This window comes from Limanda limanda, chromosome 15 (assembly GCF_963576545.1).
Source record: "Limanda limanda chromosome 15, fLimLim1.1, whole genome shotgun sequence".
Lineage (NCBI taxonomy): Eukaryota > Metazoa > Chordata > Actinopteri > Pleuronectiformes > Pleuronectidae > Limanda > Limanda limanda.
Genome location: NC_083650.1, coordinates 7934240 through 7958928, shown reverse-complemented (window position 1 = coordinate 7958928; position 24689 = coordinate 7934240). Strand labels below are relative to the sequence as shown.

The 24689-nt window shown below is 44.4% G+C and overlaps 1 protein-coding gene across 1 annotated transcript; it reads left to right on the top strand.

The window, feature by feature from the left end:
* Positions 1–920: 920 nt before the first annotated feature.
* On the top strand, positions 921–24461 carry LOC133020734 (protein FAM53B-like). The gene is made up of 5 exons (XM_061087432.1): positions 921–1072; positions 11735–12015; positions 14086–14140; positions 15622–16496; positions 23241–24461. Exons 2-5 carry the CDS (start codon positions 11935–11937, stop codon positions 23592–23594), a joined length of 1365 nt encoding a protein of 454 aa, XP_060943415.1. The 5' UTR covers positions 921–1072; positions 11735–11934; the 3' UTR covers positions 23595–24461.
* Positions 24462–24689: the final 228 nt, after the last annotated feature.

Here is a 24689-nt window from a genome sequence, read left to right as displayed (position 1 = left end):
ACAGAAGCAATAGTTTTTAAAATTTGTTTTACTTTTGAATATACTTTCAAAATAGATGGATTGATAGAATACATAAAAAAAAAATGTTGTGTTTTATTTACCTTGGGCATTGATGAAATCTTGTTTATGTTGGAGTCAGTGGGTGAGTCCCCTGAGAAGTTTTGGGTAAAGTGTGAATATTCATATAAATATTAAAAACACTGAAATCTAGTAAAGAGAGGTGTGTCCTGTTTATCCAGTGTAATAATAAAATCTGATTTGATTCAGTCAGTAAGTCACATGACATCAAAGCTATTGAGGAAGATATGACTTCTAAGATGAATATTCATGAACAATAGAGAACAAACTAAAATACAATACAAGGGTGTTTGTCCTATTTGTCTAGGGTGACAATAACATCTGATATGATTTGGAGTCAGTGGGTCACATGATGTGGAAACTAATAAAAACAAAGTTATATCAAACTGGAATTTAATGAGGATGAATATGGAATACTCAACTTTATAAAAATAACTTCACCACAGTCTTTCCCTCACACGAAGCTGCAGATATTTGCACCATTAACATCCATGAAAAGCATAAAAATAATAATAAAATAAAAAAGGAGCACGAGCATCGTAAATGCCTGGAGGGAGGACCACGGCGGACCGTACCAACTCAGAAGGGGTGTGAGAGTCGGAACACAAAACTTAACGCTGGGTGTAAATAACATTTTCGGCGTTTGTTTGTAGTTTTAAAACAATAGTTTGATCAGTGGAATTCAACTAGATTTAAAATTGGTGTTGTAGTTGGTGAGTTAACCTGCTTCTGTGTCTGTTTCCTCCCCGAGCGGAACCCCTGGCCCCGGCTCACGTGGTTCGCCCGGACGCGGATATGGTTACAATCGATGCATGAGCAGAAAGTCAGTGAGCTCTCAGCTGCTCTCAGCTGCTCACGGTCCGGAGCTGGACTCTCTGACTGAAGCCTCCGACATCTTTCACTTTGACTCCTTTTTATTCCTTTTTACAAATGGCCTCACCTGCTTTGTCCGTGGTGAAGATGACTTAACTTCGAGGGAGCCTCTGCTGGCCAGGTAGTAGCTCAGATCCCACTTCAGAGCTGTGTTCAGACATCATTCTCCTTCCTCCTTCCTCCTCCTCCTCCTCCTCCTCCTGCTCCTCATGTGGAGTTTACTTTGTCTGCTCGTGCTGCCTCCCCCCCCCTCTGTCCTTCCATCACTCCATTGAATGCATTGTACATGTCAACCTGCCTTTACACCAGATTAGACTCAGCTTCATGTTGAACTCTTCGCAGAGGATTCTGTTAAATATAAACTTCACAGCTTTGTGATTTTGCAAACCTGTCTTGGACCTGACCAGCTGTTTTGTGTGGAGTTAACATGTTCCTGAATAGGAGAGGATTAAAGTGCTGCTCAGCCGTCAGACCAACCTGTTGCTGCACAGTTTCACTATTGGTGCACCATAACCTGCTTTAAGAGGGATGGGGGGTTGCACACAAGCCTCAGTGTGGGCCAGCAAACTCCCCTCCATCTATCAGCCGTGCTAATAAAAGCTCACCACACGCTACCTGTAGGTGGAGGAAGCAGAGTGGACACACACAGCTCCACACCACATGTCTCTGAGAGGGGGATCACTCTTGAAAATGAAGCAATACCAATAATAATCAATGAGAAAAGTTCAATATAAGTTGATGTGATGCTTATGAGTTGTGCAAAGAGGTCAAACACATGATTGTGTAAGTGTGGCAATTCTCAAACCACAACCTTCACTCAGGAGCAAAAATCTGTCTTTTAACTTGAAATAATGAAACAGTGATATTTTCATATCCAGGGCTTTTGAGGCCGGGTTGTGTGGATCTCTCACCAATCTCCACCTCTCATTTATGGCTTTATTTCCTCTTTAAACGGTGATCAGCAATAAAAGTATGTTTATGAGCATTCTTTTTCTATCCCTGAAAAAGTTAAAGCCATGGGCCACGTTCGTTCTTCCTCAATTTAGTTTCTGTTGCGCAAGCAATACAGCTAAATAAGTCCACACGCTTAAGAGTCCACTAAAAGTAACCTGCATTGTTATTGGTCCCTGTCATGACAACGCCAGAGAGGATAACATACACTGAATTCATGTTACGACACAATAATGAAACTGAGCTTGCCCCCATTGATAAGAGCTGATGAGAGCGTCAGTAATGTAAACTCATCACATCCAGGCATATAGAGAAGATGCAATGGTAGAAAGGGCAAATCCTAAAATAGTTTTATTGTCAAATGAAGAAGGTCTATTCTGCTTTTATTTATATCTAGTTATGTGTGGGTGTATCAGTGGCTATGTGTCCACATCAAAGGGGCAGGGTTCATTCTCATTCTGCAACTGCTTTATGGCCCACTTGGTTCAAAATGAAAGCCAATTATGCTGAAATTGGAGCACAGAGGCCTATTTATCAGTGAAGTTTCATGTCTTTTGGTGGATATGGTTAAGAGGTAACTGTTGGTGCTTATGTTTTGCCCTTTCTACCATTGCACCGTAGTCGGTTGATCTTTGTGGACACCATAAACACAGTGCCACGGAGAACTGGTTTGGCACCAGGGCACCCTAATTGAAAATACCTGGAAATGTTTCCTGCTGCCAGCGTAGCAGTGGCCGCCCTTGACTCGCAGGGGGAGGCTGGTTTGGTAAACTAAACAGGAAATGTCAGTAGTCGTCTGAAGAATCCTGCTGAGAAATCACTCTCTCAAATGCAAAGTGTAGCTGTAGTCGGGAGGGGAAGCCGAGAGTTTTCTCTACATGTCAGCTCTAGTGTCTAATTACAAAGGGGATGTTGATGAGGGTGCCTCACAAATACTGGTTAGGCTCAGAGGAAACCTGCTGTGAGCATTTTCAATCTGCCTCCCCAGTTTTGGGGAAGATTATGATGATGACTATATACCTTGCTTTGATTTCCAAAATAAACCAGTGCTGGAATGTCACAGCTCGGTGTGAACAGGCATGTTTAACTATCAGATTCTATCATGTGAGCCTGCTAAATGTGCTGTTGACTGCTTGTGTTGGTTTTATCACAAGGACTGGGTTGAAATGTAAACCAGTAAGTTTCTGTAGCTCTATCAAAACAAACTGTTGGTTTTGAAACTTTACTTGAGCTCAGCTTTCATTATGCAAATGTTCTATTGCATCATGAAGAGCTTTGAATAAAGGTGATTTAAATCTGTAAATTACTGATTACGATTAGGATTAATCAATCATTGAATGGAAGTGTTTTAATACTGTGTTATGGAAATGTTTGGCCTTTAAAAGAAGTTTGACAATCGGCCCATGATCTGACTCCTCAGGAAGAAGCGAGCAACAGTTGCTGAAAATCCCTTTTTCTTTTGTTTGGTAGTTTTCAGTGAAACACAACTTGATGCACTTGCACTGCAGGCGTACTCGACAACAGCCTTGGCATTGTTAGCCTGCTCCCACTTGTTTGGGACGTGCTATAGACATAATTTACGGACGCTATCAAGGCGGGTGGGTTTTTAAAGGGGGATCACTCTGCGCTCCAGTGTGTGCTTAAGACGCGCACATTTGCAGCGTCTTTGTGTTGCAGGCGAAAGGCCCTATTAGAGCTCTATTCTGTCCGTGGGCAGCTGTGTGCCCCTGTGCGCTGAGCTGCTGGGCCATTCTCCGTCTGTGTGTACAACTCGCACCCAGACTGTGCACTGACGCACACACTGCCACTTTTCCTCCCTCTGTCAGCATCTGTGTTTTTCCCCACTGTGTGTTTCAGTCTAATTTTTTTTTTCCTGTTGTTTGTCTTTCTCTTCCTCTAATACCGTGGCTCTCGTTCTCTTTCTCTCTCTCTGCTCCTCTGGCCCGAGGCGTTATGCAAAGCTATCAGAAAAGGGATTGTTAGCCATGCTACTCTCTATTCACTTCAGAAGCTTCCCTTTCTGCTGTGTGACCTGCAGTCACAACTGCTGCTGCTGCCTGGAACACACTCGCTCCACTCTGCTTCAGGGAGGTAAAAAACACTACCATGGTTATTTCACAGCATTTTGGCTTCAGTGCTCATATTCCTCATTTTGTATATTCCTTCCCCATTAACATGATGGATTTGTAAGTCTGGCGTCTTGACTCCCACGGAGCCAAAGACCTGAAGCTGAAAAGAAAAGAGGCTTTCTCACATACACCAGAGAAGCACTCCCCCAACCCCCCAAAACACAGGCACCAGACTCTACTTAGAGATGAAAGGCATTCTGGGATGCAATGGGAATGCTCCCATCAACACGTCCCACTGTGTTTCTGTTGGCTGAGAGTTAGGAATCATCGGGAGTTTCTTGTTTGTTGGTTTTCGTAGCTTCTCGATTCTCAAATCAGTGATTGTGTAGCCTCGGGGTCTTTTATATCACTGTTTGAAATAAGAGACGCTGCCTTCGCAAAGATTTGTTATGCAGAGTGTGTTTGTCTGTTGGCAGAAAATGTTGCTTTGAAAAGGTGTGCCTGCGTTTGTGTGTCCAGATAATGTTTTGTGTTTTGCTGCCTTGTGTCATCTCAACACCTCAGTTATGAATGACAGTAGTTGGCACTCTTCCATTTATTTTTATTTAGCAGTTGCTGTGTAGCTTCTACTTAAGCTGTCAGCCATTGCACAGCTCCTGTCTGAACAATGTGTTTGGGTCCACTTGTCTGGGGAACCAGCTACACCCCCCAGCCCCAGTTGCGTTCCGTACAAAAAAAGAGACATGAAAGCTTTTGGCACAGACGGCCTAATTTCATGTATTTTTAGAACGGTTTTTCCAGAGCTTTCCCTCCAAGATATAGGACTTTTACAGTTAACCGCAAAATATGCACCTCACACGAACCTGACGCTTAATGTACTAGATCCTACAAAACTGGTTCTTTGTGCAAACCCAGGCTTAGAAAACGAACCAGTGTGTCCTGACCATCCTGCCTGCACAAAGTAGGCCAGTTATTGTTATGAAATATGTTACAACTCCTGGCTGTTCTATGCTATATGCTAAATGTTCTGTAATCATGTTTTACATACACCTGCAGGTTATTTCAAACATCAGACCAGACTGAACACCAGCAGGCGACACTATTAGCAACCAATTAGCTTCCTGGCTCAATGCTTCAGGTGGAGATCTAATGATCTACGTGTTGGAAAAGAAAAGTTTTTGGCAATTTTTAGTCTGTATGTTAGTGAGTAAATTTCAACTTCCAGTCCAACTTAGACTGTGGTAAAAGTAAAAAGATGGATCCTGTGTCCGCTCTCCTATTGCCCAGCATATGGTACAAATCATAACACAGCGGTGGTGTATCAGTTGAATACCACAGCAGTTTGGTTTTTATGACTTACTGTATATTGCGAAAATCACACATTCTGCCCACACGTTGATTATCTGATAAAAAAAAATAATTCCCACAAGCAAAACAGCTTTAGATGTGACATGTGGGGGGAAAAAAACGAATAGTCACTCTTCCTGTTCAGCTCTGCAAAAAGAGAACTCAAGAACTTGTCATTCCGCACTATTTTTAACTGTTTTTCAGTGCTAGCTCGTCAATGACACCTTCAGCTCGCAAATCTTGATTCGATGTGTGGCGCTACACCCTGCTACACACCACCAGCAGTCAGAGAGTCCATATGGTGAGCGGAGCATGAATGAATGAATGGACCAAAGGAATGCCGCTCATTCTTCCAGCCGTACACCCAATCTCCCTCAACTCACCCATAGGCACCTCCACAACTTGAGCTTGGTATTATGTAATGGCGTTAATGTCACTTCATTGGTTGATTGGTAGTGATAACTGTATAGCATCACCTGCTTACACAGCGTAGGAGCGGCGTGGTCTCCCTCATTTAGCTGAGCAATCACAAGGGATTGCTAGCAGCGCTGGGGGCTCCCATGTAATGTATCCCTGATGGATTAGGCCTCTGGTTAGTGTGCACAGAACAGAACAGGCACTCATGGATAATGGAAGAAACCACTGGCGGAAAGGCAAGGATTGATGGAGGGAGGGGGTTTAGTGTAATTAGAGGGGTACCTGATGTGTATGGAGAGCCTTGGCATGCGAGGGTCACTCCTGGGGGCAAGAGGCCCCATAGGTTCTTTGACTCAAACTGAAACACCTGATGCTACGCCTGTCAAGCTTCTCATGACTCTTGCTAACAACTGCAGGTCTGGGATGCCGGGGTGGTCACCTCGCTGCAGCTGGGTTATCTGGCCACGTTCAGCAGCCCGGTTTCCTGTAAATATAATTTCATCAACAGTTGGCACTGTTATCCCATGTTTTCTGCTTGGTTGCTATGGCTTCCTTTTATTATTAGATTCTTGAAACAGTGTACTGTTTTATGTCAGAGAGAAACCGGACTCCAGAGATATCTGAAAAATCCTGCAACACTGATGCTTTAATGCATTCATGGTGAAGTACCTAAATGATGTTAACTTGTATGTTCCACCTTAAATTACTCACTACTCTCAGGTAGTAAATGTATGAATGCAGATATGTTAATTGAACCGTATCGTAAAGCTATCACATAAGTAAACCCAGTGGGGAGGAGCCAATGACCCATTTACTTTACGATGCAGCTTTCTTACTGTAAACGTCAATGTAAAATGATGGTGTGATGTTTGTTCCACCAGTGTATAGGGTGTTCCCCTCTTCTTTATTTAAGCTGGGAGGGTCAATGAGGAGGCATATGTGAAGTTGACACTGTGCCACAATGCTCGTGTTTTTCTCCCTGCATGTATTTGGTAATAAAATCTGTACGTTCCACACCCAGTTCAGCAGCAGCATGTGACCACAAGGGAAACGGCACTCGTACCCTGCAAAGGGAAGTGCGCTCTCATATGGGTGTTATGCTCGTGTGTCTTCATACCAGCTGAGCAATGAGAGGAACTTCAGCCTAGACTGGACTGTCAGGCTGCCTCTTGAGAAAAGGCTCAAGAAGTTCTCTGAGTTATGATTCCTGCCTCTATATTCATGGCAGAGGTGTTGTTAAGGGTGACAGTTTGAAATAAAGTAAATTGTCTTTTTAAGTTGCTCGCTTTAAGTGCGGCCTGTGTTTATGTAAAGGTTGATGGTCCCTGTTGTTAGAGAAACGTTGGGGGGAATCCGCAGGAGGAGGCCAGAACCTGACCACTGACAAAGACAATGACTGAATGAGCGCTTCATTGTTCATGCACTTCTGAAGATCTAGTGGTGGGATGGTGTGTTGTTTTTGGCCAGTGTTCCCCTGCCAGTGGGTACTAGGGTGATGGCCAGAGGATTCAGTGGTATGTCTTGACCTCTCTAGGACCATTTTTACGACCCCGGTCGCATTATATGAAAGAAAGGTGGCTGTCTGTTCACCCTGAATTAACAATCCACACTGCAGACGTTCACAAAAGAGTGGCTCTTACTTCTATTCACCAGCTCCTACGAAAGTCCTGCATGCGCAAAACATTTCCTTTTGATGTTTTAACTTTTGTTTCTCATGGCTGTGTTAACTACTGATCTCAACGTCCAGCTTCAAGTACCGTAAATTGTTCGGGCAATGCTAGACTGACAAGAAAAAAACTGACACTTAACAATTTCCACATCAGTATCTGGAGTTTCCACCTGTGTCACCCATGCAGTATTTTGTTTGTTTGCTCCTCCATCATTAGTATGAAATGAGTTGCTTTCTTTCAGCTGCAGCCACCGATCAAAGTCTTGACACCAGACGCGCTCTGCACAAGTATGCGGCAACCAGAGCCAATTGGTGATGGACACCAAACACCCCGTCACAGAGCTTTAGGGGGCCCCAAATAGGCTCCTATTCATCTGCCTGTACAAATCAAAGTCTGGGCAAAGAGCCATATTATCTTAGCTGCCCTTTCTAGTGCCCTCCTGAGTCATTTGCTATTGTGAACCAAGAGCTGCTGTCTGCGCCCCAGCGTACACAAATCTGACCAGAATTACCATTCGATTTTTAGTCCACTATGGAGGTCAGGTCTAGTTGCACAAACCTACAATGATGTGTTAGCCCAAACAATAGCTTGCTTTCCTCTTGAATACGAAGCTTTCCTTCCATTTAGTGCTAATCAAGAGTTTTATGACTTATCGCACAATTACAGAGAACAGATTTGACATAACATTGCAAAAGCTATCGCTCCATCTTGTTTGGAAAGGCACACTAGACATTTGCTTGGGATGGGCATTGTTAATTCCACCAAGGAGGTTGTTTTCATCGATGTTTGTCTGTTAGTTGGCAGCATTACAAAAAAAACTACTGGACAGGTTTCCATGACAGTTGGCGGAGTTATGTGGTATGGACTAGGAACAAACCCATGAAAATTGGTGTGGCTCCAGATCAGAAGGGTAAGATGCAGGAATTATTTATCCCCCTCTTTAATATTGAGAGAGAGGGCATTTTTTGGTGGATTTCACCAATGAATGTAGATGAAAGAAATCAGGCATATTTTAGGGAGTGATCTATATCAGGGTGTTATTTGGTGGGCCTTGGCCAGGGGTATGCACTCTACTGAGTCCTCTCCTAGTTGCAAGAAGAATGACAACTATGTTACTACTGCTCTGTACTTTCTATGCTTTCATTGATGTGTACTGCTGATCTTCAAACTGGGAAACCACAGCAGCTCTCTTGAAAAGGTCAAAGTTCATGCAACTGAATTAAGCTGAAGGCAGAAGCAGAGCATTCAGTCGCACTCAAGACAATAAAGGTTTTTCATACAGCGAGATGTAGGTTAGGCAAGATTCACTTTAAGCAGTGCAAATCTTATCTGATCCGACGAGGCCCTGCACAAGTGCACCACAGTTCTGTCTCCATTAAGCTCTGGTTTCCCCATCGTGAGGAGTCAGTTCATTAAGTAAGCACGGACCCAGGGCTGAATTCACACTCGCTCTGCCCTCTCCCATGACCCCACTTGCCACTCACTACGCACGCACAAGAGCAGGCTCGCATAAACAGACATGCATGTACATAGACGTACCACATACACAGTCTTGTTATCACTGTCGAGGTGCAGCTTAAGCCATGGCGGAACACGTCACACTTCCTAACTGAATCAGTCAAACGGCAAAAACTGTAACAACCTTTACACATGCAGTAACCGTCATGCTCCTCAACTCACACACACACAGACACAGACACGCACACACACAAACCCTGTTACATCGCCCCACCCATTACTCAGTGTCAACCCTAATCAGGGAAGTAATCTGCAAAACTGATCAAGAAGAACATTCCCTTCTCCTCTGACTCCCACCACCAACACCAGCCCCTCTTGCCTGCGGAGGCCCAGTTGTGCTCCAATGACTCTCCGGGATAAATGGAGATAATGGGAGTCATATGCTAGCAGTTGGTTTGAGGCAGGCCTACATGAAACATTTATAGTCCTCATGTAGTCATGGGGCTGGAGAAGAAGAGGAGAAGGCATACAGATGACATAGTAAAGTAACAAGACATGACTGGTTATAAAACTGCTTTATCAAATCTGTGAAACGACTACCCTCCCATTCCATCTTTGTTTTTATCTGCCCCCCCCCTTTCACTTTTCAAGATAACCCAGCACACACTTGCATCCCTCTCTCTGTAATGTGTTATATAAGTGCAACAACCCTTACTTAACAGGAAACCACATGTTAAATGAGCAGAGTAGCATAGTAGGCCTGGAAGATCCATTAGCCTAATGTGTTGCCCCACAGTGGAAAGCTGTCATTAGCCACCAGGCGACTGGGGGACGTGAACCATGCTTATACTCTCTAATTCAATGTGTCAGTGTGTTTGGTGGTTGGTTAATGAAGGAGAGAGGCTCAGTTCCAAGGTCACTGCAGTTATTCCTACTTTACCCCTCGCCCTAAGGGTAAAGACAGCATAACTGAACCTGCCCGTCATCTACTGAGATCTTCCCCTTGCATTAAGTAGAGGATCAGGACGGCTAAGCAGAGCAGGCATGACAGGGCAAGTTCCTCCCAAAAAAGAAAGAAGGGATATGGACCATCTGCCTTGCATATAACTCCCTTCAAGCATTCAGGAGTTAGTGTTTACTGCAGCAGCAACTGTCTGCGCTTTACCATCTGTGGGTGCAGGCGGTGGATGAGGCGACCGCAGCGCCATACAGTATCCATCATGTTCCCTTTTCTATTCATGTTTCCTCGCCACATCTGGAGTCATGTGATGCGAGTGGTGTCTTTTCCCGGATTAGCTGAACTTGGCTTTCTGTTACAGCATGTCTAGGTTCCCATTTACGCTGCGGATCATGTTCACATGCAGAATGTTCCATTACTTACAGGGGATACGGAAACAATTTTCCCGTGTGGCAGCGTGTTTTGTTTACACAGACAGTAGCTTTATAGGCGTGTATTTGAGATGTTGAGTTACTGTAAGTGTCAGGGTGATAAACGTTGAATGGAAAAACATCAATCAGCACTTCTCAACTGTATCTAATATGTTGTTTTGGCCAGAAGTCCCCGATTAGATTCAGACCAGAGACCTTTCAGAAGGTACAGGCCTGTATATTTTCAATATGTGCATTTTGTATATTTTTTCAATTCTTACTAGAATAAAATAAATATATATTTGTTAAGCATTGTATCAGAGGGTAGACATAATGAGAAAGTTTGGGCTAAAATAGATAGTATATTATGCTACTACTCTGATACAGGGTGTCACCACAACATATGATGCTTTATTGTCATTGCACAAGTTATGTACAACGAAACAAACATAGTAGGATAATAATAACATGCCTTGTTTATTTTTGAAGGGCTGAGCTGCGTTCAGTCTGGACAACATATTGCAAAACGTCACCTTAAATGTAACCGGTTTGAGTTTGATACACTGAGCAACTATGGCAGACATGGGTTTATATGTGCTTATTATATTAATTGACTTCATTATAAAGTACTTATGACGAATATATCTTCCAACATATTTAACTAATGGGACCATTAAGCATAACCTGCTGCATTTATAGCAAACTTTTGGAACCATTGTGTGCACTCCCTTTTTAATATGGCAAAGTTGAGATACACATATGTGCTGATTGGGCAACACCTCTGACACCTCTGAGCAATCTTTTCGTTCAACCAGGAAACCATAGCAAAACGATTCAAGATTGAAACTTCCCCTAAAAAAAATAATTACGTGTGTCTGTTTTTTACCCATGAAGTAGTTCAGTTACCTTGTTATAAATAATTATTGATTAAGGACTCATGAAACTGTGAGTATGCAAATCAGGTTCATTTAAACAGTATTACTCGTAGACTCAGTGGACCTGTACTTCATACTTGAGTAAGTTACACACAGAATCATGATTGGCTTCCAAACAAGTTGCAATGTAACAAATATCCTGCTTGTATGTGCACGCCTTTCACTCTGATTTAAAGTGGCCACAGAGCGAATGAATGTCAAACTCAGTGAAACTCAAAACATTCAACTAAAGGTTGAATAAAAACACATTTTTGAGTAGAGGGGGCCCTTTAATTAAGTGGATTATATTATGTATATGCGTCATTCGTCTGGTCTGGTTACAGTGTGGCACAGTAACTATGGTTTGCATGCATCTCTTCTCATTGGACTAGAACTGGATGATGGAAAGTCAAAGGGTTTGGATGAGCTTTGCACCACTTTTTTTGTCGTCAGCAGATTAATGAAATATCACGTTAAAGTATATGAAATCTGTATCTTGGTGGAAAATGTCCTGCAAACGTACCATACAAGTTTTTGATTGTCTGTATTTAAATTAGTTGTCTTAAACCCAATCTCTTTTATAACACAGGGATCAGCTGAAGTGTGAGTGACGCCCTGTTACTTCTGCCACTACGTCTTCAGCACTTGAGGTTTGCTCTGCAGATGGGAGGTCACCAACCGGTCGCCTGTTTCGCCCAAATGCACGAAATGCCCTCCACCCTCGTCTAAGATGGCCGCCCACTGACTTCTTCTTCACCCACACGGATTGGAGCAGAGCTGCGCGCTACCATGGTGATCATTTTATCCAAAACACTGGAAAAGAAGAAGGGTGTCAATGATGTAAGATCCAAGAGCATCGAGAGACGGCTGGTGAGAGAAACGTAACCTTTAGAGTGTCACACCAAACAATCCGGTTTGTTGACTATTGTAACACTGATCAAGGATCTGTACGATGTCTCATATGATAGGCAGCAGTCAGTGAAATGAAAAGGCCGGTGATTATATTACATCAGTGCATAACCACAGGCTACAGATGCCACTGATCGTCATGTACATTCACTTGCACAATGCGAATAGTGGTGTCACACCACAATCTGATAAGGCGTTATTGTGGCAGTGACATAACGATGTAGATGTTAAGATTGACAAATTCAAGAAATTAAATTGTTTAGATGAGTGGAAAAGCATGCATCAAATGTAGATGAAGGGTAAAAGGGGTGTGATTCATAAAGTGTGGTATGGCCCCCACAGTTTCCATTACTCAACCTGATTTCCCAGCCCAGCAGAACACATTTGCAGAGAGAATATCTTATAGAAGAATGTTGTTCATCCCTCCTGTGAACTTCAGAGACTTGTATCTCTGCACCGGACCAACATGAAACAGATACACCTTATATTTCCAAAAATGTCAAGGCTCCTCTAACACTTAATTTCACCCCTTTGCCCTAAGTGTTACAACACGTAACTTTAAATGATCTGACAAGTCCCAGATTAAGAATCTAGGCGTAAATTAAGGAGGATTATTTACATTTTATTATTCACCACTCTACTCGGATAGCACAACAGAAGAGCTAGGTACATTATTATCGCGTTTGATTTAGTCTTTTCACTCATGCTAAAGGCCTGAATCTGTTTTAGAAAATCTCATTTTCCTGTTGTGGTAATAACCCTCGAGGTGAGTCAGAGCAATGTGTTGTGGCATTTTCCTTTTGTACTTTGTGCAGACACCACCCTGTTGTAAGAATGAAACAGAGAACCGATAGGTGTCTGATTTGAAGAAAGGCGTGTGAGGACAGAACGCTTTCATACTCTGAATTACCTTTGTTCTTCATAAAACCGGTGTGGTGTGACATTTATCAATAAGGCTCTCCACTGTGTACAATTATCATCCAGCAATCATCTGAAATCATTCCCTACGTTTTGAGCCAAAGAGTTTTGTGAGTCTGCCACAAGATTAAAAAAACATGTGGCAATAGTGAAGAAATGTTCTTAAAGGGATAGTTCCCCCAAAAACAAAAATGCACTCATTATCTACTCGCCACTATGCTGATGGAGGGGGGGTCGAAGTGCTTGAGTCCACAAAACACTTTTGGAGTTTCAGGGGTAAACAACATTTTAACCAAATCCAAGTGAATGGTGACCACATCTTCAAACATTAAATGCTTCTGTACGGCTCCTGTGTTGTCATCCAAGTGTCTGTAAGCCCCGACATTCAAATATGACTCAAAAAAGCATAATTTACTGCATATTTTTAGCCTAAATGTCCGCTCTTATTCACACTTAGTGAAACACCTTTGACCTTTAATGAGATGGAACAAAATCTGAATCAAAAGTCCAACATCCACTCTCTTTTTTGCTCAGCTTTCTTCTCCACCACTCCTTAGGAAAATACCCATTGCTCTTTAGCTGCTTAATGCTCCACTATAGTTACCAGCTAGCCTACAGCTAGCACACACACTCATAAACATAGTGAAAGAAACTACTTATCTGTGGGTTAACTGCTTGAAGTTACACCCATGTTGTAAATAGTAATTTTACCAATTGGCAATGCAAAGATTAGTGCAGCTTCAGTTAGCATTTCAAAGTTGTAGTCAATGAGGTGGATAATTGGGTTGTGTTGGATGATTTGTAGCGTAAGGAAAAATATACCCATCATTATTGATTTATTCAAATCTTAGTAATTATACACGAGCTGTACTATATATGTCAATAATTCAAAGTGTAATGTTTCCCACTGAGATGTAGTGAAGAGTATTTTTTCCTAGTAGGATAAATAGTGACTCACCTTTTATACTACAAGACTTAAACTCCACTTCTGGTTAATTATTTTTCAGCTCTACCAGGGTAATAATAAACTTGCAGAATTTGGAATTTAACTTCTCATTTATTGTCGGTTTACTTTTGTATCTCCCTGACTGTCGACCCCTCTGTCCTCCACAGAGCGAGCTCCGCACTATGAGCAGAGGCACCACCCTCTTCTCCTGTGGATCTGTGGGTGAGTTATCTCCATCCGTCTGTTTGCCCTTCCTGTTCTCCTATAAATAAAGTTTCCACCTGTCTGTCTCTTGCACTCACTTAAGGTCTGGACAGTGAACTGTCTGGGGTTTTGTTAGATTCGTACAAATGTAACAGGATAACAAATTGCCTCCGCCTCATCCTTTCTGAAAGATTGGACCACCAAGGTCAGCGGTCCTCACTCTAGCAGACATCATTGTTTATCCCCTCTGTCACACTTGGCTTCAGTCACTTCTCCTTTTCTCCGTCTGTCACTCATCCCCCTCTCATGATCAGGCTGCACCTGCCTCCACACAACATTGCACACCGTTCTCATGGGAGTGAACAGTAATTGAATATGCTGTTGCCAATGTCAACAATTTCCCTTTGGCTCTGTTAGCGTTGCAGTAATTACCCCCTCTGTTAAAAGACACCTACTGTACATACAAGACACTATCGTCCGTCTTTCTTATCGGGGGAGACGTGGTGACGTCAGAGGGACGTGCATGGATTTCTTTTTTTCCACTCTCGCTGTTGACATTAACATCGTCTTGCATGTCTTGTTGGTTCAACCAGCACTTTGTCTCTTGCTTTCAAAGGGTGGCCTTTTGAAGTTCATCCCCTTTCTCCCTTTTGTGAAGTTGTTTTCCTAACATTCCAGTCGGGTCGTCACTGTAGCCCCCGTGCATTGTTTGTCTGCTCAAAACAATGGTTTCCGTCCACCAGTCTGGGCGAGAGCGTGCCAGATTTAGAGACAAGCATCCCGAAAGGATGGGTTTTGGATCGGCAAGGTTCCCTGTTTGCCAAAAAGCCTCAATAGATTCACAACTTCACCACTTGGCTTGGTAGCTCAGGCCACTATGGCACTGTACTGTAGGTGTATTATGTCCCGCGAGTGCGTGATAGACTCTCTAGTCTGGACGGTGAGACAGCTGGCACTAACCACGGTGCTTTCCAAAGCTCATCCGCATGCTCTGTGATTCTTTTTTTTCATCTTGTAGTCCATTTTGTACAAGTTTTTCAACTTCCTGCAGAGTAACAAATGAGGTAAACTGGTTTGAACCATGCAGCTTAAACCTGTCATTCCTCTTACAACAAATGACTGATGATAATCTTTTAAAAATGCTCCAAAGCTCATTTGTTGATTTTTGTGCATAGCAGAGTGTAACCACCCCAAATGACCTTAAGTGTATGTTTAGTTCCTCTGTAGTTAAATACCTCCCCACTGCAGTTAGCAGAAAATAATCTCCCTCTTTTTCCAAACAGCGTGTCCTTACAGCAGCCATTCCCTCTTTAAGCTTGTTTCCTGTTTGTTTGTTCCTTTGTGTCAGTTAAGAACTTTATATTCCTCCCAGATATCACTGCCTTCCTTTAAGCTGCACCACATTATGCTGTAATTACCGTAATGCAAGTGATTACAAAGAGAGAAAGGACTGCTATTGAGGTCAATGAGAGTGAGAATGTATGTTTCTGGTATTTCAGAGGCAGACAGGTGGCTGGACCTGGGGCGAAGCTGTGCCATCCAGCAGAGAGCTCCCTGCCAGGCTGGTGCCGGTCTGGAAAGCCTGTGGGATGTGATGCCTGAGCCGGGCAGCTGCCACTGGGCCAGGGAGCCCGGCAGCGCCACGGCAATCACCAGTCTGATAAGGGATCTCAGCATAGTCAACGGCAGCCTGGCCAGCCCCCCCGCCCACACTACGTCCACCACCGCACACTACACCACTACAGCCACCAGCCAAGCTCCCGTGGCACCCCCGAGCAAACGGCAGTGTCGCTCCCTGTCCTTCTCTGATGAGTACAGTGGCTGCCGCTCATCCTGGAGGCCCCAGGGCTCCCGGGTGTGGACAGCGGTGGAGAAACGAAGGTGCCACAGTGGCGGGAGTGTTCGAGGAGGAGGGGGTTTCACCGGTGGTCATTTCCCCACCATTCAGCGTAGCTCCAGCTTCAGTTTGCCCTCGTGCTCCAGCCTCCCTTCAGATGGAGGCCTGGACTTGCCGTTCTTTAACCAGCGACTGCCTCTGCACCCTCAGTTCACTGCCTCTCCAGTCTCCCCCACCTCCCCCTACTCGCATCATCACCACTCCAGCCATCACCACTTCCTCAGGCCCCTCTCCCTGTCCCACGAACAAATCAGCCTGCCAGAGCTTCAGGGGGAAGAGGCGTCGGAGGCCAGCTCTACAGACTCCACCCCAGAGCTGGGGAGGCGAGCCGGCCAGAGGGCTGGGGGCACGGGGTTTCTATCTCGGAGCCGGTCCCAGCCGTGTGTGCTCAACGACAAAAAGATCGGTATGAAGCGCAGGAGACCAGAAGATGCCCAGGAGCAGCGGCCCTCTCTGGACCTGGCAAAGATGACTCAGGTTAGCTGGACATGTTGAACACTGACAAGCGCACGTACCCAAATTCATATGAATGTGTCTTATTATAATTTGATTCATTTTACAGAGTTTAGGATCACTTGTGTTCACTGATTTAAACATAAAGCAGCACAAGCTTATTTCTAATTTGGCTGTCCTGCTGCCAAATGGGCTCTATTACGTTTGGTTCAATCCTGGACCAAATGCATTTACCACGCAGACAAATACCTTTTTGTTCTAGGAACAAGTTCAAGAGCTCCTCAAAAGCAACTGAGCCGTTCTCTCTCTGAGTCTGATCAGGGGCTGGATTGAATCAAGCTGATTTAGGTTTCTGGGTTGTTGGTCCGAGGCTTCAGGGCTGAGTGATCTCAGGCCTCCCTCCTTCCAGCTCAGGGAGTGGCGCTTACTAAACAAGCATTCCTCATGTTCGGTCACGCTGCCTAGCGCCACACTCTAGCAAGCCGGGCTGCACTTGGTCATCTAATTTACTCCGCTGGGTATACAGTCTATCGAAAGGTTCGACCCCCTCACCTTTCATTTGCAACTCCTACGCTGCGTTTCCATCTTCCACTCGCTCTGCCACTTCATCTCTCTCTCGCGCCTCCTGTCTTCTGCAGCTAGAGCAACCAAAGGTGATTCATCCTGGGGATATTTGGATGCACAGATTGCTTTCCCCACAACAAGAGTTTGTTTGTTCTAACGTGAGGTCAGAGGAAGCAGAGGAACAGCCAGAGAGTATAAATGAACACCGGACAAACCCAGCCCAAGAATAGAACCGTAAAAGTATTTTAATGACACGTAGCGTTTTCTTGTGTTTGGCAGTGCTCTGATGATTATACAGAGCCCAGAAAAATCTTTATTTGATTCTTGTATCACATCCTGTTTCATTATTTATTTGAATGCTGTTGAGCAGCTTCTAATACCCATGCCTCCCCGCTCCCCTGCCCTTCTTATGATTTAGCATTTCATTCATATGATATGCTAAATCATTGCTTCAACAAGCCCCCTGCTCAGGAAATATTGTCCTTTTCATTTGACTCTTATTAGAAAGAACCACCGACGCATCCCTCGTCCCTCCCTTCCTTTTCACCAAGATTTGTGAGCCTTTCACCCTCAGGACCCGGCCAGGGTTGGATCAACAAGGCTTTGGTAATGGAGCCTAGCGAGCATGTTTCCTCTAGTCATGCCAGCTGCTAAGAGGGGAAAATCAGGCACGATGATCACACACATATACACACACATGGAGTCAGTTTTGTGTTACCTCTGTTTGCACCACAGCTTCAAGGCAGGAGCACACGTCAGCAGATGATTGTGAAATTAGTGTCAGTTGTCAGGGATTGATCAGCAGAACCATCGTTTCACTTGTCAGTTTTTTTCAGTTTTTCTTTCCTGTACATGATTGCATGAACTCTCTTGCAAGACATACGCAGCACTTGCACTTTCATTTTGAACACATTAACGCCCATGCTTCTCTTTCCTCATAACTCTGGATAACTTGATTTTGGTCTATGAGTCTGTAACCAGTGCAGGTAAAATGCTGCATCTTGTGCACGCAGGATCCTACACAAGCACGGTCGTACTATGTCTCAATAAATGAAATGACCCCAAACTCCCATTGCAGGGTCACACAGTTGACTTAGGTTAATGAGGTGGTTTGTCTCAGTGACAGCTGAGGGAAAGGGAAAAGCTTGTAGCTGGCAAACAATCTGGAAAAGGAAGTGATGATGTGCAAGCAAGGGGCTGGTTATAACTTGTGTCGGTTCTAGTGAGGACTGAAGATGAGCGTTACCGTGATGGATGGGAATCCATACGATGATACCTTCTCTTTACGGAAGTTGATTTTGTTTTTGTGGAAGGATTGTCGTGTTTCTGGCATTTGATGCTGAAGCTGTCTTAGGGCAGCGTGGATCTTCCTTTAAGCAGTCGGTCCTTCCCAAGAAGTGGACGAGTCTCATCACAATTCTCTAGAAAGGCATCAAACTCGTCCGTGCCATGGGGTGTCAATTAGGAGTTATTACACCCTCTCACACTTTTTAATGCTTCCTCCATTTTATGTGTGCATGGATGAGTAACACAGTCTAAAGTCCAAGTAAAGAGAAACCAGAGTAGTTGGTGAATATGCATCAGGGCAAACTTTATAATTATCCTGAGTCAAATGTTTATTTTCTTAATTTGCGGGACAATAAATGCAGTTGTGCTGGAGGCTCTGGTGTTGAAGGACTATGAGGGTTCACTCGTAACAAGACCCCAGTGTGTGTGTGTGTCAGAAGAACATGGTGTTATTTGGCCCCTGGATTCTTTTGACCACACCAATGAAGGAGGGTGTGAATTCTGTGCATGCATGTCATGCTAATCAGGCTATAACTCGACCACCGCAGGGATTTACGTGCAATACCCCACAAAATTCCTTGAATATGCTCCCTGTCAGCCATGTATTTCAATTCACTGCACACTACACTGCTTTCCCCCCCTTTCATTTTCTTTTCCCTCTACCAAACAACGAAGGGAGTCTGTGGCGAGCTGTCACACTGGGAACTTTATCTCTTGATTCTCTCAAGTCAATTGACACAGCTCGCAGGAAATGGCCTGTGTGCGGCCCACCTGGTCAGTTTCATTCAAAAGCGAGTTGTCTTTGTGACAAGTTCACTTGGATCAATTTATATTTCGAAGAAAGAATTACAGGCTTAGCTGTGTTAGCAGAAGAGGTGGTAAAAAGCAGCGTGTTGAGTGAGTGCTTAAAATCGTGAGTGTGTGCGCCTGTGAATTCAGGAGGCAAAAGAAACACTGGCAAACAAGCTTCTCACTCTATTAATTTCTCTCTATTAATATCGTCTCGCTGCCCCAACTTCTCAATGCACGTCTCATCCCCTCCTTTCCCTCCATCTCCCTCCATTCCTGGCATGGCAGACATGGTGATCATAGCTGAGCGTCGGGCCCCCGGGCTTGTGGGATCACCTAGGTTGGCGTCTCGAGGTGCGGCGCTTGCCATGTACATAAAGACATGTTGTGACTTGTCCCAAATGTCGGTCACACTTATAACCTGTGATCTGTTCTACTTTAAAATGCTGCATTTATCTCTTTCTTTTCATTTTGCGTTAAGGCATTTTTGCTCGTATCGGCCCTGCATTGTTTCTACGGAACAGTGAATTCCATAGAAATGGCACAGACAAACCGTCAGGCGTCTACACACAGACACCAACACAGATAACTGAGGTGTGCAACTATGTCGTCTGGCTGTCAAGAATGAGTTGGGTTGTCAAGTCTCCGCCTGCACCTCACGCCTCTCTTTTGTTTTGTTACAGCTGTTTGCTGTCGAGGCTACTCAGGGCAATTTGTCTTTGGATGTGGTTTATCAGTCCTCGTTTCACCAGTCTAGACTATTTTGAATCTACATAAATCTATAGAAAAGAACCTGCATGACTCTTATAGTGTTTTTTGTTAATACTTCTCTCTTTATACTGAATGTTTTTCTGGTGCCGTGCACAGTGGGACTTTTGCCCTAACAGTTAGCAGGGTGTTGTTTATCGGTTGCCCTAATTATCAGGAGGACATTTGGAGAACCTCTTGGCTTGTGCCTCTCTCAGTCCAGCTGCCTTTTCGATCCCGTCTTGTAGATAACATAATTACAGGATGAGTTCTGGTTGTGTTGCTTGTGGTTGGTAATAATGGATGATGTCTGCCACAATATCAGTCATATGCAAAAGTGTTTTTCTATGATTTTGATGAATAATTCCTATTACAATAGAAATCATGGTCTTGCCGTTAAAGACTAATCCATTTTTGATATATTTTCAATATTTCTTCTCTTTGTTACATTGACAATAGCTGACCCTTCCCTCTCAAGTTTCAAACTCATGTACACAATATCCCAGAAGTGCTGCATGCATACACTGGCTGTGATGTGACGCTTGTTTTTAAGATAAAAAAATATAAAACTCACGATGCCTGGGATGTTTTAAAGCTAGGGTTGGTCATTCTGGAAAAGCTTGTAAGAGGTGATACTTTAAAAATATGCAACCGTTTCATTCCAGCTCCTCCCATAAGCCCTCTTGTCAAAGCTACGCCCCCAAAACACATGAACGCCCACTTCCTGCTAGAATACAACTTTTCGCTTGCCAACTATCGTCTCTGCTTCAGTTTCAGCTTTTGCAACATGAAGAGGATTTCAATTGATATATATACAAAGTGTTTAAGAAACTACTTATCAGCCCTTCTTCACTCAGTAAAGAGATAGGCCCTGAAAGAAGCTGACAGGGACTGTAAAAACTGTTGATGGCGGAAAAAACCCACTGGATTTGTCCCTCTTTGCCTGGTGGCCATTACAAACCTGACTAAAAGTCTAAAGGCCAATTTATGCTTGAGCGTATTTTGTAAAACGGATAGATAAGACCGCCCTATCCGTCGTGAAACGCCCTCTCCGAGTGCTTCGGACAGCTTTTCGTACACCTCTGATTTTTCTAACTTCTCCGTGTTGTGTCGGAGAGCCCGCAGACAGCTCTTGGCTGTGATTGGTCCGCGAACGACATCATTTCCGTATGTCGTCATTTCCGTACGACGTAATTTCTGTTCGACGTCATTTCCGGACCTGTAACTTCCTGATTCACAATAAACACATACACAACTACGATTCTACGATTAATGTGACGTGTGTGTTAAGCCAGGGGAGTTGTCCGGCTGACGGTGGCTCGTTAGAGCACTGACGACATGTGTGCACGGTCACAGACGGTTAGAACAAGCTTTCAAAACGGCGCTAGCAGGCTAGGCTAGCGGGCTAGCAACCATGCTAACTGCGGTGGTAACAGTGCATAACCCCGCCGTCACGACTTTAATTCCACTTCTATCATGACACTGTTTCTATAATACCGCCAGGTTTGAAGCAAACACTGGGTAGTAGTAGTTAGTGCCGGGAGTCCCTGCTGACTGTGTGTGGAAGCTGAGGTTGAAGCTAGCTGGGAGTGGAGCTAGCTAGCTCCGTGTAGCCTCAAGCAGATTCAAGCTGTGGAATCAGCAACACAGTTCGGAAACAAGACCGGGGAACCGCTGCGCTAAGAAACGATAACATCAGCATCTTGACCCGCTGGGTGTCACTTTATTTAGTTCTGTTAGTTGCCATGGTTCAGTGTGTGGGAGGCAGGCTGACAGAGAAATATAAACACAAGTGGACTTCTTCTTCCGATAATTGGGGTAGGCTTCTCTGAGCTCGTCTTCCGTTGCGCCACCTATGGGTTTGGCGGTGAATTTTATTTGACGTACAGTGGTCGGAGAAGTAAAAATCAAAAAGACTCTTCGTCTCCCGCTGAGCCCTCTCCGAGAAACGGATACGTAGAAGTATATAAGAGCCTTAAGTTTATTGTGAGTCCCTCAACTTTTTGGGGAAATGCAGTATTACATCACTGAAGTGCTTCTTAAAGTGTGTCCTGATTTTAAAGTGTTTTAAATGATCGGCTCAAGAAACCCCAACTCTTGGTTATTTGAGACATGACAGCACAAGGAGTCTGTGTGTGTGTGTGTGGTATAAGTGGATGTGTTCCATCTGGTTGGGGGTGAATGCTCAAGTGAAAGAAAGGAAAAAGCACACAGGCAGAGCTGGGTACACAGCCGAAATCGTACCCTGCTCCCCCCCAACCTACCACCACACCCATCCAAATCCCAGTCAGCCTGAGTAGACTTTATAGAAAGCATATTGTGGAGTTACCGCCTCTGCCCCCTCCCCTCCTCTTTTCCTCTCGTCTCCTCTGCTCTGATAATTAGTAGTGGGGTAATACAGGGGTAGAACAGAGAAAGAGAGGCCTCAGAAATCCCCCCTTTTTCCACCCGTGTGGGATAACTGCAGCTGAGGCCTCCCCCTCCTCACACGGTCACCTCGAGCGTTGTGCGGATGAAGTACCTGTGTTCGAGCCGCTAACATGAAAAGTAAATCCGGCGACGAGTGAGCGAACCCCTTCACTCAGACAAAAAAGAAAATTCGGAGACTGGAGAACCGGGAGACTCCCACCTCATTGTAACAGGAAAAGCAATGTCCTCACACATGCTAGGGAACATTAGAGTTGTCCGTCATGTAAGCCCAGGCTCTATAGTGGAAACCTCATCTCTATTCACCTCCATGCCTCCAACATCTGCTGCTGGGGCACTCCAGAGATCATTAACCCCTTCGCTGCGCTGCATGGCTGCTCGTCTTTGTTGCAGAGAGGAATTCAGGGCATGAATGCGAAACAGGAGACAACTTATTAGTGAATTAAATCTCCTTTAAGGTCAAACTGTGAGTGTGAAAACCCAACCACGTGTGCAGAATTACAATTTGTCTAAAGAAAAACTGTGAATAACAAGGACTTTAACAAGAAATGTCCTGCTTGGCTACACAGGGCTGTGTGTTCAGGCCTGGTGTGTTTGTGTCACAGCGGCTTCCACCGTGATGAATCGGCCTCAGGCTCAGTTGGAAACAAGATACCGTTGTGGTTTGCAACGCATCCCAGCGTTTTGTGTGTTTTTCTCAAACAACCCCGAAGGTTTTATTTTCTGGGTTTGTTCTTGGATGGCTTGTGTGTGTTTACATGTTCACGTGCCATTTATAGTAAGCCAGCCTTTGGCAGCCCGAACTGAAACCCTATCTCAAACTGACATTCTGGGAAAACCTGAGCCCCCCCACCACCTCCCAGCAAACCCTCCTGCTTTTATAGCCAGAAAGTGAACACGAGCTAAATCCAGCATTTGACTCTGTTTTTCTTTCTCCGTGTCTCCTCTGTGCAGAAACTCCAGACCTTTCAGAGCTTGAGTTGCCCCGGGTTCTCAGCCGCCGACGGCCGCCAGTCCAGCCTCCGACTTCCCTCCACTGAGACCTCCAGCCAGCCAGATTCAGACTTCATCACCTTGTGCGAACCAGGGCTGGAGTCCCCCCAAGAAGTGGCTGGAGATGACGAGGAGGAGGACTCATCCTACGAGGAGCTGGACAGTGATTCGGCCTGCAGCGTGGACTCGCGGCCCGGCTCTCCTGACGCTGTCATGGCCGACAAACGCACCCTCTGGAAGGGTGATCGCATGACGCAGAGGGACATTTTCCAGCTGGGAGGAGAGCTGGATCTGGACCAGATTGAAAGAAACTGAACACTTTACAGGAAGTTTTGAAAGACTGTGTGTGTGGACTGATGCAGGAAATGCACAATGTACCAAAAGATGGCTCTTAAGACGGCTTTGTGAGAAATGAAGAGGAGGAGGGTATTTTTGAAAGGGAAAGATGACAGAAAGTCTAGAAAAGTGATAAAGATGATAAAGGAATAAGTACGTGGCTTCTCGATGACACATTTGCCTTGAACATTCTTACTGTTTGAATCAAAAAACAGTGACTGTTAGATTTATTTGTTGACGAGGGGAAATCAGCTTAACTCAGGAGTGGGAAAGTGAGGGTTAGTCTTAAGAGAACTTCCTAGCCCCTGCTGTCATTTCGACCTGATGACCTTTCCACAGTCAGCTAACCGTAGCTTTGTAGTACTGTAGCAGTAGCTCGGCTCCTCTGTATTTAGCTCGAGTTTGTTTTTTGGAGAAAGTGGGAGTGTCAAGGTTTAAAAAAACAGCGTCTAAGAAGCGTCTTCTCACAGGCCTGCCCTTGACCTTCCTCTTTGTCTTTTGTGCACACATGAAAATCTGTTTTTCTTTCGCTGAATGTAGCCTCGGTAAGCTTTATGAGGAGTTGACAGACAGAAATTAACAGTGCCTTCTTTCAGATGCTCGCTCTCCCGGTTGTGTCTTCAAGAAACTGGCCTCAATCCAAGCCACCATTTCTGATTTTTGTAGTTTCTTAATATGCAAATTGTATATTTGAATTAAACACTGAATCTCAAGTTTTCAGTCCTAATATCAGTGTATATTTTTCTAAGTAAGTGTTTTTTATGAGCTGTGTTGTGAAGGAGCAAGAATACAAGGACTTTCTTCTGACAGAATGGACATGAAATAAATGTACAAGCTGCACCCGTACGTCTGGTTTGATTTGTGATCATTAATGAAGGCGACCTGCTTTGGGCTCAGAGTTGAATCAGTTCACTTTCTGCAGATCAAAAGTCTGAATGAGCTTTGAAGGTTTCCAGAGAGACTTCCTGCCTCACCTTTCAGAACCAAGCTCACTCACTTGGATGTCATTGTTTTGAGCTTGCAGGGAGTTTTTTGGAGCAAATGAGTGTGTCACAGTGTCTACCAACAGCTTGA